This window comes from Thermobia domestica, chromosome 3, assembly GCF_964235325.1.
Source record: "Thermobia domestica chromosome 3, izTheDome1.hap1.1, whole genome shotgun sequence".
In the NCBI taxonomy this organism is placed as follows: Eukaryota; Metazoa; Arthropoda; class Insecta; order Zygentoma; family Lepismatidae; genus Thermobia; species Thermobia domestica.
The window spans coordinates 138354918-138368214 of NC_137456.1; the positions used below are offsets into that span (position 1 = coordinate 138354918).

A 13297-nucleotide genomic window follows, 5' to 3' on the forward strand; every position below is an offset into this window, starting at 1 on the left:
TTGAGTTAATTTAAATCTTTTTAAAAACCTGATTCTAAATCAAAAAATTCTTTCTCACACTTCTGATTCTAAATCAAGCATATTAGCCTTGGTTTTTTCACTGCATACACATCAATAGTTTAGTTTACGAAATCTTGAGTAGGATTAGTGCCGTGTCATGGAAAATCAGCAATTGGGGCGAGCGTATACGACGGAACCCCCGTATATATGAGTGAGATCGACAGACCACCTGCGAGAGGTGAGAAAATTTTAAAAAGTAAACCCTGCTTTTCCTTAATTTTGAGCACTTTTTATTACTTTTTTTGTTTAATTTTATATATGTGCACATGTGTTTCATTCCTCTCTTTTTTCTTCCCTTCCCTTCTTTTCTTTTCTTTTTCCCTTCCGAATTTTGCGCCCCTTACTTCGGCCCCCGGGGCCGTCGCTCCGCTTGCCCCTCCCTCATGGCAGGGCACTGAGCAGGATCTTCATCACTTTCAATAGCAATCTTTCGCTTATATACTACTATTATATTGATAAATTCTATATAAATCTCTGACCCAGGAGGGATAACTGTTCCTCCCTGATCCCTCTAAATGAAGCCCTCTGAATCTCACCCTTTAACTGACTTATTTTTAATTAGAGAAAGGTGTATTTACTTTAATAATCGTAAAACACATTTACGTCTGTTACTTCCGATGCGAGAAATGGGGTTTAGGCGCTCTATTTCAAATAATGCAAGAACTGTACATTTTCAAGAACTGAAGTCTGAGGACATCAGTGATCATATGGAAAGATCGAAAGATCTTCCCTATCTTTCCTTTCCTATCTCAATCTGTGCTAGTGCTACCTACTAATATATAATATAGGGCAAGAGTATAGTACCTACTAAAATACAAACCTTTCTTCAACAGTTGACAATTTCACGTTCTGCCAAACTCGGTCATAGCGTTAAGAAATAAAGGTTTTATTGACTATTTGGTATTCTATCTTAGATGTTACATGTTTAATATTTATATAGACTGGGTCTGAGTCATTTATATGTATATTGAGAGATTGGATTTCATCTTCACGTGCAGGGAAAGAAAAGCAAATAATTGGGTGAAGTAATTTCTACATTCTGTGACTGAAATTCTGGGAGTTTCCCCGGGGGGGAATGTATTTTCTTCGGGGGGGGGGAGATTCCCCCCGGGCTACCCCCTGAATTCATCCCTGATTTCAAGAATTCCACTGGTATCAAACCCGAGATCACGTTCAAACACACGCGCTCTGTTCTCTAGACCAGCGGTAAGGGCTATTTTGTTGTATTGTTTTACAAATTATTAATTTCTTGTAAGCCTTTAAACTACAGTTATTTTTCTACTAATGCCTAAAAATGATTATATAAAAATACTGAGTCCAAATCACATTTATTAATAGAAAAAACTTAAAACAGAATATTATTATATATGTATAATCGAACGTAATTTTTTGTTTCATTTTTGTGTGCTTAATACAAGCTCTTTGCGAGGTACTTTGTTTCGTATTAATTAAAATTGAAGGATTTATTTTTTAAACATTGGAACAAAATTATATTACTGCAACTTTAGATTATATTAATACAAAATAGAAGTATATGTTTTATTCAACGTTTGCACTCAATTTTCTACCTTCCAAAATAAGCGAGACACTACAGTTTAATTATATTCACAACTAACGTTGTGGACTATGATACTGTTGTTTGGAAGTGCGCCTGATATCCTTGGATGATTGTTATGGTTGCAATAATAGGGTACAGTTTGATATTCTTAAAATAAGTAAAATCACTAGAAGATGTTTGGTGCGTCCAGCAAGAAATAATTTTACACAGAAATGAGTAGACTTCGCAAAGCTGAATTTAATTTGATAAATAATATTGTAAGAATTTCACTGGTGTTGAGTCAGTTTGAAAATTCTCTTCAGCGTAACTTTTTAGAAGAAGCAAAAAGAGTTTAGGGGGAGCAAAGTCCCCTCTAGTCCCTCCCTGGCTACGGGCCTGAACAGACCCATCAAAGAAAACTTTCTTGAAATAAGAGTAAAATTTTTTCAGCTTGCTACTTATTTTAGTTTCCGTGGTATAATGAAAGACGAAATGATCTATCACAACTACGATATATTTTTCAATTTGTATCGCATTTCCATATAGTAAGCTAAAATATACCTCTCACGTATATATATCTTCCTTCAAAGTTCAGTGCCCGGAATCGCCAACCTACTGTCCGGATTCACCCTTCGAAATTTGCAAATCAAAGATTTTGTTAACTTTCAGAAAATTATTTTTTAGCATGGCATTCTAAAGTTCATTCAACGAACCTTCTGATCCTGATGTAAACATTGCAGAATGGTATTAGTCCGCCAGTCATCAGATGATTGGCTATCGCAGCGCTTCTTTCGAGAAGCACATGCTTGTATCCTTCCCGCACGCGGCCATATTGTAAACTGTGATTCGCGCGTAAGATGGGTCAAAGCCACCTTCTACGCATGCGTATTCTCTTTTATTGCATTAATTCAATTTAGTTCTTAGATACAATGTTGTTTCTGTTATTTAACTGTAAGGAAACTGCATTTCTAATAATGAGCCTTAAAAGCAACAAAGACATTGAAAAACAGCTTACTTAACAATGGACTATTTTCTTCTGCCGCATGGATGTTCCAAGGCTCTTTAACCAATAAAATGAAACAATCACCACGTGTTTTTGTTTACATGAGGTATTGAACGTTCCTTGAATAAACTTTAGGAAAACTATTTCAGTTGTACATGCATACCAACATATGATTAAATAATATGACAAAGTATTAAATATTTTCGTTTAGTGGGGGAGTAGTAAAAGAAAGAAGCATCAAAATAGAAAGAGAGAGAGAGAGAGAAATCCGTTATTCGGACAGTGGTATATTGTACAAATATACGGAATTCATATGTTTACTACGCAAGTCTGTACACATCATACATTATCCATATGTTAGTCCTTTTTGCCGCTTAGATGTTACATTATCAAGCTGCAGGATGTCTGACATTTAACAGCCTTCCATATGTTACATATGTCAGCTACGTGTTATATACGTCCATCTGTATATGGGACCCTTATCAGCTATATACAGTCAAACGGAAAGTGCATATAGATGGAACACTTATGCGAATAGTATTATATCACGTACGTTTTCAGTTGTACGTTTTATATATAGTAGTACTTTAAGTCCAAAAATTACAGGATTTACGCATGTAACCTAAGTTTTTACGAACTGCACATACTTTTTTCCTCTGTGTAGACAGATAGATATAGATATCAGGGAATAACTATGTAAGACTTTTCTTTGTAAAAATACTGGAGAGATTTGAGTATTTTCGTGTCTCATCATGGTTGAAGGAAAAATCCCAACGTATATCACCTCATGGATGAGCGGGTAGAGTTCAGAGCATCTTCTTGTCTGTAGAAGGGAAAGCTGTACAAAAACGCAGATGAACTATAAGATAGTCAACAACATGGAGATATAGAAAGCAAATGGGAATACTGTCACATTTTTTCCCAGGAGGAAACTAAACGTAATTTGATAAAAAAGGTAAAATATTCCGGAGGTAAAACAGTCCTTCGTAGGAATCTCCAATAGAATCATCAAATAAAATAACTACATTTCAGCATAGGAACTTGGAACGTAAGGACGTTATGAGTTGTGAAAAAACTTGAAAATTTAAAAGTGGAATAGATTAGTGCAAAATGAACATAGTGAGTGAAATAGTTTGAGTGAAGTGCTATAGTCAGAAAAAGTTGAAATACTGCCGAGAAACTACACAATATTCTTAAAGGCGGAGAATGGTATCGCGATAGCAAGAATAAATTTCTAAATGCACAAAGGAACAGCTGGAACAGCTTGTAAGATGAATAGAGGATGAAGAAAGAGGAATAAGCTTAAATGAGGCATCTAGAAACAAACTCCGCCAAATCCTCTTACACATTTTTACGGATAAGTCACAAAAACTGTCACAAACAAACCGTTGAAAATACAGTAGAGCGTCGATTATCCGAACGTCGGTCAACCGAACGACCGCTTAACCGAACTGTGTACTCGCTCGCACCTGTTACTCTCCCACCCTACCGTCCATCATCCCCCTCACTCCCAAACCAAGTTTCCCACAGTAGTTGCCGCACTGAGCCAGCGCTGGCGGAACATTGCTTCTAATGGAGCCTTCATAAGGCGCTGCTGACCGGCCAAGCTGCCAGTCGCTGTGTTTCAACAATCAGCACACTTCTGTCGGTTTGGCACTGGCTGTAGTTGTAGCGGCAGTATCAAAGCTGTTCACAGCAACAGCTCCGCCAGCTTCGAGTTGAGACGTGCCGCTCCGCGCATGGCAAATAAACATGTACAGTTCGATTATCTGAACAAACCAGTTTTCCGAACACCCATGTCCCCCAATTACTTCGGATAATCGACGCTCTACTGTACAAACATTTTTTTACCAAACATGTTAATTGTATTGCGTCATAGTGACAAAATTTGAACACAATCCAATAACAATTTGAAATATAAGGGAAAATAATTGTTGGAAATTCGGATGAGGCGGGTTTTGATACTGAATGAAGGATTTGGCAGATTTTAATACTGACAGGATTTGATACTGACAGGATTTGACTGGTATTGAAAATCAGAACTAAATTTATGCTTTTGCTTCAAAGAAGTTTTTAAAGTAGAAGTAAGATTTAACAATAAAAAGAGGAAAACGATAATAGGATATCAATAATAAAATGTAAAGTTGAAAATATTTTATTCTGTTGTCAAAATTAGATTACACAGTCATTTGCAATATTAAGACTATTTCAGGTTTGAGAACATAATATTGTTAAATCTTAGGAAGAGTGGCTTTTTACATTCTTTTTCTAAACGACTTCAAAAGTATCATCTTCTTCTTCCTCGAGTATGTAGGAGCACACAATTTCTTTTGTTTTTGGATTCGTTTGGATAGGTTGAATTTGAAATGAGAGTTGCCTGGCTTCTTTTATACCTTTCCTGCTTCTATTTTCCAATCTTTAACTGACACTGTTACCCCTACTTTGTGCACTATACCATGCTTACGAAGAATGCCCTCATATTGCTCTGGTCTTAGAATCGTATCTTTCTGTTTCAAGTCTTTTTTTATTAACTCAAAATCGCTGAGCATTCTGGGAAGTCACATAACTGAGCCTGGCACTCTCATTAGCTGCCTTGGATGTGGCGGAGTTTGAAACCAAGCCACATTTTCAACACTATTTTACAGTAAGGTGTGGCTAATAATGTTTTCTTTGAATTCAGCATGCTTAAAACTATAGGGTAGGATATAGGTCTATAAGTCAATTTGTGTGAAAAATGGATTTGGTGGGGTTTGATTCAAGGCGCCTCAAATGTGGAATAAGATGAACAAGATTAAATCAGCTGTTTGGATATGACAGTAAGAAAGAAAAAAGGGATGTTTATAACAAGATGACACAGAAAAGGATGCTTAGCAGGTGTGTATTGCTACAGAAGGAATGATGTAGAAGAAGGGACAGGAAGGAATTTTATCAGAATCACGAAGAAAAATAATAGAAATAATAGTGAAGATGAGAAGAGAAAGGAAGATAGGAAGAAAGTCCATAGTTGTTATTGCTACTGCGGAATATGAAGTCAAGGGTATCAGTATAAGTTCTTCATGAAGGGTTATTTTTTTGTACACGGAGATATTAAGAATTGGTCATATGCTTTAGTAAATTGTCCATATCTGACTCCTCCCAAACATTTAACACTAGCTAAATGCTGTTTGATTATTGTGTCAACATTTCTGAAGTCCAGTGGCCGTCTCTACTACGACCTTACGACCTTCAAGTGGATTTTACTTCTATTAACTTAAACGGACCTATTTGAACATCCAAATTACATCAATTTTATATACCTAGTTGGATGTCCATAAGTAAACAGACCTATTTCGGCTAACGTGCATTACACATCCGTTGATAGGATATTTATATTGTGTCCATTATGGACTTACTTCAGGGACGGCGCCAGGAACGCTTGATGGGGTGGGCGGAAAGAGGCGGACCTAGTTGCTGGGTGGGCGGATAATGAAAATGAGAAGTGGGCAATGTAGACATTTTTTGACAATAATTAAATTTCAATTTTTATACTCTTTAGTTAGCTAAGGCTCAGACCGAAATATGGGAGAAACAAGGATGTGGAAAACAGCTGTGTTGGCCTTATAGAAGGTGCCATTCCAGCATTCACCTGGTGAGACTGAAGAAATGCAGGACTTAGTATGGGCCGCGGGAGTTCGTGGCAATATGCTCGACCTGCCGAATTCCGCGTGGCTACACACACTACCTCTACTTTCAGTTTGTTTTAAACGATAATAACGGTGTGTACTGTGTAGTCGATGAAGTTCAAGACAGCTTTACCTCCTCTCCCTCCAAGAATGCACGTGAATGCATAGAAATAAAAGGAGGTTCAAACAACACAGACTAACAGATAATACTCTACTTTTCGTTAATAACATAAAATACACAATAAGTAGGTAAAGTAAAACAAGGATAAAATAGGCTGCTGCAAACATTTTTATCTTTGAAGTATTTATTACAAGAAAGCAAAAGCAAATTACTCCCCCAAAATATGTTAAATCGCCTATATGCGTAATGTGTTTACATTATGCTGAGTCTACAAAAACACTTTAAACAAGTATATATATATATATATATATATATATATATATATATATATATATATATATATATATATATATATATATATATATATATATAAAAGTGCTCCAGTGGCGGGGGGCACGAACCACCAACCTTTCAATTACTAGCCGTGTGCTATTCCGACGTGGCCATGGAGGCGATGAAGAAAACGTGGCTTGTAGTGGGATAAATTGTTGAGGTCTTTTGAATTTGGCTAATCAAAGTGCTCCTTTAAGCCGCGTATATTCGACGATAAACGTTCGGGGTAAGATAAAATCTGCTCGCCATGTAGACCTAATTTTATAACAAAATGACGACTGTCTATTTACTATATTTTATAGTTCTTCCATATTCACTTTCAAATGATCGGCGACAGTTGCCATCTAATAAAATTGATGCGTTTGTTGCTTCTAGTACACAATCACTTAGAAAAAGAAGCAATAAATGCATCGAATGTGGGAGATGAATTTAGAACACCTAAATGGCACATGCCTAGTACATCTTGTGCTGTTAGAGTTTCTTCAGAAACATTATGTCGAGCAATTTAAAATACATCGCGCAGTTTGCATTTTGAAATTCTGCGTATACCTGGATTTGTTTAAATATTTCTTTCTACTGTGTGTCTGTAGCTTCAATTCATAAGCCTTTATAATTAGATGCCCACATATTTGGCAATCAAGCAGAAAACAACACCGAAGATTCTACACGTGTGTTGAGCTCCTCCGTGGCTAAGCGGTTAGCGTACGCGCCTTTGGCGTGGGAGACCCGGGTTCGATTCCCGGCTGAGCTCATGTGGTTCGGATTCCACGTTAATCAGTAGGTCCACGTCTCATATAGCCTCGCTGCTGAAAGGGACGCTAAACTAAAAATCAAATCAAATCAAATCAAATCTACACGTGTGTTAATTTAACACACAGGCTGTGTATCATTTCAACTACCGGCATTTGACACACAACTCCAAATGGAGAGTGAGTTGTTCTAACCACTTGTTTGTGTTATATTTTAAGACAATCGTGTTAACACATAGGCATGTTAAAATAACACAACGATTTTTTACAGTGCAGGCTCTCCCTGGAAAATTATAGTAATGATTGTCTCAGTATTATTGTAACCTCTTTTGTGATCTGTGTTGTACTACATATTTATTTAATACAGGAAATATTATTAGGTTACTTATCATGTTTTGCATATATATAGGGACCAGTGGCGTATTTACGATTTTGTTTCGGGAGGGGCTTTGCTAACTTTCGGGGGGGGGCTTTGCCTGGGAATGTGAAAATTCTGCAAGATATTTCATTTACTTTACTATACTAAGTAAGATTTCGGAGGGGGGGCTTAAGCCCGGAAGCCACCCCCCTAAATACTCCACTGATAGGGACCCTTTGAGAACCTACGCCAAAGGGCCCTCAATTTGGCTAGTCCGACACTGCATATATACTTTAAAAAGTACTTCGTCCACTTAATTTCTTGTTTTACTAACTGCAAAGTTGATCTCCCTTCTCCTATATTAAAGTTATGTCCACGTCATATAGTGCTTACTTACATGGTATTGTTGGTCACCTTTGGAGTGAAAATATTATCAATAGTGCAAATACAGCCTGAGTTTAGCTATTAAAGAGATAACCTGTTATTATTACCTTTAAAATCACGGTTTGGCTGCCACTTTCCAATATGGCGTCCAAACTTGTCACCGGATAATTCAGGACTTTCAGTATGTTGTTATACGCACCTTTCCCAATTTATGTACAAACTTTTAGCTTGTTAGGATTTTTTTCTGGGTTAATATGTAGGAAAACTAACCGGAAGGAGGGTCATTTTAGAAATTTTTGAAAATAAATTCTTCCGTTACTTCCCACATGTGCACTAAATTGGCAAGTGTGATGCATGGTCTGAAAGCCTAATCCCTTGTTATTCCAACGAAGTAAAATAATATCAATACCGGTAGTGAAGTAGTTATTACTTTTAAAAAACATTTGGCGGCCATTTTCCAATATGGCGTCCAAACCCGGCACCGGATATTTCAGGACTTTTAGTATGTCGTTATATATATCTTTGCAAAGATATATGCAAAATTTCAGCTTGTTATGATATTTTTCCGCGTTAATGTATATATTGACTGGACTATACAGGATTTCCCAAAGGAATTTTAACACATTTCGTTTTAAACTCACTAGATGTAAGAAAATATTTTGTTGACTAAAACTGTTTCTAAACCGCAATTAGAGAACACAGCTTCTAAAAGCTTATATTAAAAGTCTAAATGGCTTAAATGTAGCCTGAGCAGTAATCAAGTAGCAGCAAATTCAGGTACCAGAATTTGGATAGACTTACGCTATCAAGTTTCCCGCATTCATTTTGTTTGTAGATCTGCTACAACCGCTAGATCCGCTAGTTTATGCGTACACATCATCTACTACGTGGTTCTTTTGCTTCACATTCGATATAAGAAGAAAAAATTAAGAAACGACTGTTGCTTTATCATTTTGAAGCCTCATTTTGAATCTTCCACTGAGTGAAAAAATTAAGGGTTACTATAAACTGTCATTGGATCACCACGAGAACGTAGACTGGAAACAACTGGTCCTCGCAACCGCAAGGCTACCAATTTTCCCAGTAATTTGATACATCACCTTCTCGAAATAGAGAATATTCACTGTCACCTGCTCGTCCATCGTATACAGTAGCTCTCAAATGTCCACCTAAAACGACAGTCAGATGAATTGAGTCACCTGCTAGCACGTACATCATCAGCTGCTATGAACATTTCAGCCTGAAACCTTGGTATCATTTCCAATCTATTCATTCAGCTTGAGCCTTCATTTCATAACGTAAAATCATTTTACTTAAAGCTCATGTGATATTGTACTCGCTTAGATTTGCAATTAGTAAAAATACAAAACGGCATCACTCTCAAAAAAAAAAAAAAAAAGAAAAAAAGAAAAAAAAGAAAAAAGAAAAAAATCCAATCTCTACCAGCAAATCATATATAAAGTCGGTCCAGCAATGTTTGGCACTAATACAAAAGTTCAATTGTTGAAGTCTCCTAGTCAGAACACAACCTCTGCCTAAGTGAACAACATTACTGCCAGTAGTGATCCGTAGCGTTGATCCCACAATTACAGATCTAGAAATTTTGGACGAACATAAAGCTGATGGCATGCATTCTAGCCGTGCTCTTCAGATTAAAAATGCTACTAGCCCTACTTAAATGGTTCGCTGTCATCATTGAGTTGAACCATCTCACACACTATCGCCTCTTTTTGCGTTGCGAAAATTGTCTTACTTACAACTCGCATTCCACCAACAAGTGCACTTTTCCATGAGTTTGTCCTCTTTGCAAGAGGCCTCACAAATACAATAATTGCACGCTCTTAAATCAGCCTTTTAACTGTAACACCTGCAATGGAAACCATTTAACCTATTCAATGTAAGGGTAAAAACAAATCTTTGCCTGACAAACGAAAAACTGTCGTTCCACTGCGTTTTCATATCTCTTCCACAGCAACCAATGTTTCTACAAGCGCTCGAACATCATTACTTCCACCCACAAGCGCAAATCCCGGGGGATGGGGAGGACACGTCTCCTCTAATCTTGGAACTGGGAGAACTGTTACCCCCATAATCCGATTTCAAATGTGTTTTTGCGGAGAAATAAGATGATTTGTGTCCGATTGCCACAAAGGAAAGTGAAATGAAATTGGTGTCCCCCAGAATAAGCTTTAAATCTGATCACCTCTCAATATTGAAGACAACTCTGCTTCTTTGATCCTCCACAGCATTGTTTTTCAACTTCATAAATATTTTGAACAAAGTTTATGGGAACGGTATTACTTGTCCCCCCAATGTTGAAGACAGATTTGCGCCTCTGCTTCCACCTTCAACTGTGAAACATGTTTTACAATTCTTTACTTTAGTACTTCGAAATATCCTTTCATTTTAACTCAACTCTATACTCTCTCATGTCACAAATGCTGCATACGACATCATAATATCCATATGATAGCCACCTATTCATATCTATATTCAAATTTCATTTTCACTCCAATCGAAATTCTACTTAACAACATGGACAAAAAAATAAGAAAGAAATCAAACTTGTCTTTGCTAATATATATCCGTTCTCTCAAAACTAACAGAATATTACTGGAAAACATGGAGTCATTACATAATGTTGACTGTATTGCACTGAACTGAACCTTGAAAGCATCAGACTGCCTATATTTTTCTTGTTTCCAACTTCTTCGTTCTGATCTGCCTCACGATATTGGTTGTGTAGGCCAGTCAATGAAGAATCGAATAAGGAAAAAAAATGGTGGAAAGCTGGAACAAATTTTAGTTTCTTTATATAAGTGTCCATAACAACATACTAATTTTGCACCACTCTACCACCACGGATTTGGCCGCCATCTTGGAAAAATGGCGCCAAAAATTAGTTTTTCTAAATATTTCGCATGGAGATCTTTTTACAGCAAAATATGTTATTACAAAAAATAATCTACATTAAATTCTTTCCAAGAAATATCCTCTTCATTTTTCTTTAGGATGCATCGTTTAGATGTTATAGGCGTGGTAAATTACGCATTTTTCTCTCAGCATCGCTTTATAGCAGAATCTTAACGAAAATTTTCTGATTCAATTTTGTTTGAATGATTTTTCTTATATAAAGTATAAATTAATATATTTTTCATTCATTGCAGGTGGCTAAGGATAATTAATCAGGTCTATTAGATCATCTATGTTCAAGATGTCAGCTAAAAAATGTTTTATCTGTGAGAAACTTCTCGGTGATGGTGTTGCATGTATAGTAAAAGAACATTAGTAGACTGCAGTATTAAAGTGAAAAATGGAAACGACTGTCAACTTAAAGGACTGAGAAGTGTTACACTTCATGAAAAGAGTAGAAAAGTTTACACTAAAACAAGAAGTAGCCAAGCGTTGCTATTACAAAGTATTTTATTACCTACGCCGATAACCCTTAGGTCAGAAGTACTAAGATTTAATTTACAAGAAGCCTATCTGTTTTGTAGACAATGTTAATCAGATGAATTTTTTAAGGGACAGGATAAAAGACTTGTGAGTGAGCGTAAGAGTGTACATCGTGTCGAAACCATTCGAGTTAAAGATTCTATTATGGAAGCAGCCGACAGAAGAAATGACGACTGGGGCAAAGAAGTTAGTATTAGGATTGGCAATGTTCATGATTTAGTTGCTGCTGAAGCCAGATATCATTCCTCATGCATGAGAAAGTTCTACAAGATTTTTCCTGGAATGAAACGTGGTCGTCCGAAAGATAATGTTGTTTCAGATATCATGTTTATACTTTCAACTACCTTAAAGCTCACAAAGAAGAGTGCCCATTTTAATTCAGTGAAATTTATCAAGATTATAATGATACATTGCCAACTGAAAAAGGAATAAAAACTAAACTGAAAGAAAATTACCCAGACGATATTTTCATATCAACAAACAAAGAATGCAGGATGCAGAAGAACCGAAACTTGAACGAGAACTTCCTCAAAATATGGTGCACACAGTCCTAATGAAGAGAGAACATTAAGAAAATGCCTACTACCATACTTTTGATTAAGATGCACCGCAAGTCCTACTTGCGATGAGACTGAAAGATATTTTGGTGTAGCTGCTGCAATTATGACATGAGAAATTGTTATACTTTTGCCCCCTTTTTGTTCTATTCCCTGTCTTGTTTTTCAAGATAATAGTATCGAGAAGGCATTTTAAGGTTCCAGGAATGAATGAATCAACGTCATTCAAAGATTATCTGCTGATGGTTATTCATCAGTTTCATAAACCTAGGATCTGGTATCTTCAGGAATTATTTGCCCGGCTGTCATAATTGATTCTCAACTTTTTTCCGTCCATATACTTACGCTTTTGACGATCATATCATACATCCGTGAGAATTTTATGCCCTGTATCACGGAAGCAAACTATGGACTTCATGTTTTTGTTTGTTGGTATAATAATATCTTCTGAGTAATTTTCTTTCAGTTTAGCTCTTATTGTTTTTAGTTGGTAATGCATCATTATAATCTTGAAAAATTTCATTGAATGAAAATTGGCTCTCTTCCTTGTTAGCTTCCATAATAGAATATTTAACTTGAAAGGTTTCGACGCGATGTACACTCTCACGCTCACTCATAAGTTTTTTTATCCTGTCCCTTTAAAAATTCATCTGATAGGCTTCTTGTAAATTAAATCTTAGTACTTCTGACCTAAGGGTTATCGGTGTAGGTGATGAAATACGTTGTAATAGCAACACTTCTTGTTTTTGTGTAAACTTTTCTACTCTTTTCATGAAGTGTAACATTTCTCAGTCCTTTAAGTTGACAGTAATTTTCATCTTTCACTTTAATACTGCAGTCTACTAATGTTCTTTTACTATACATGCAACACCATCACCGAGAAGTTTTTCGCAGATAAAACATTTTTTAGCTGACATCTTGTATATAAATGATCTAATAGACCTGATTAATTATCCTTAGTCACCTGCAATGAATGAAAAATATATTAATTTATATTTTATATAAGAAAAATCATTCAAACAAAATTGTATCAGAAAATTTTCGTTAAGATTCTGCTATAAAGCGATGCTGAAAGAA

At 36.2% G+C, this 13297-nt stretch overlaps 1 protein-coding gene across 1 annotated transcript in view; it reads left to right on the plus strand.

The window, feature by feature from the left end:
• LOC145681960 (kynurenine--oxoglutarate transaminase 3-like) overlaps positions 1-11405 on the plus strand; it is a 33674-nt gene extending 22269 nt beyond the window's left edge. Inside the window, exon 2 of the mRNA XM_081753562.1 lies at positions 11375-11405. Coding sequence (XP_081609688.1) covers positions 11375-11405 — 31 coding nt within the window. The remainder of the gene's footprint in view (positions 1-11374) is intronic.
• Positions 11406-13297: the final 1892 nt, after the last annotated feature.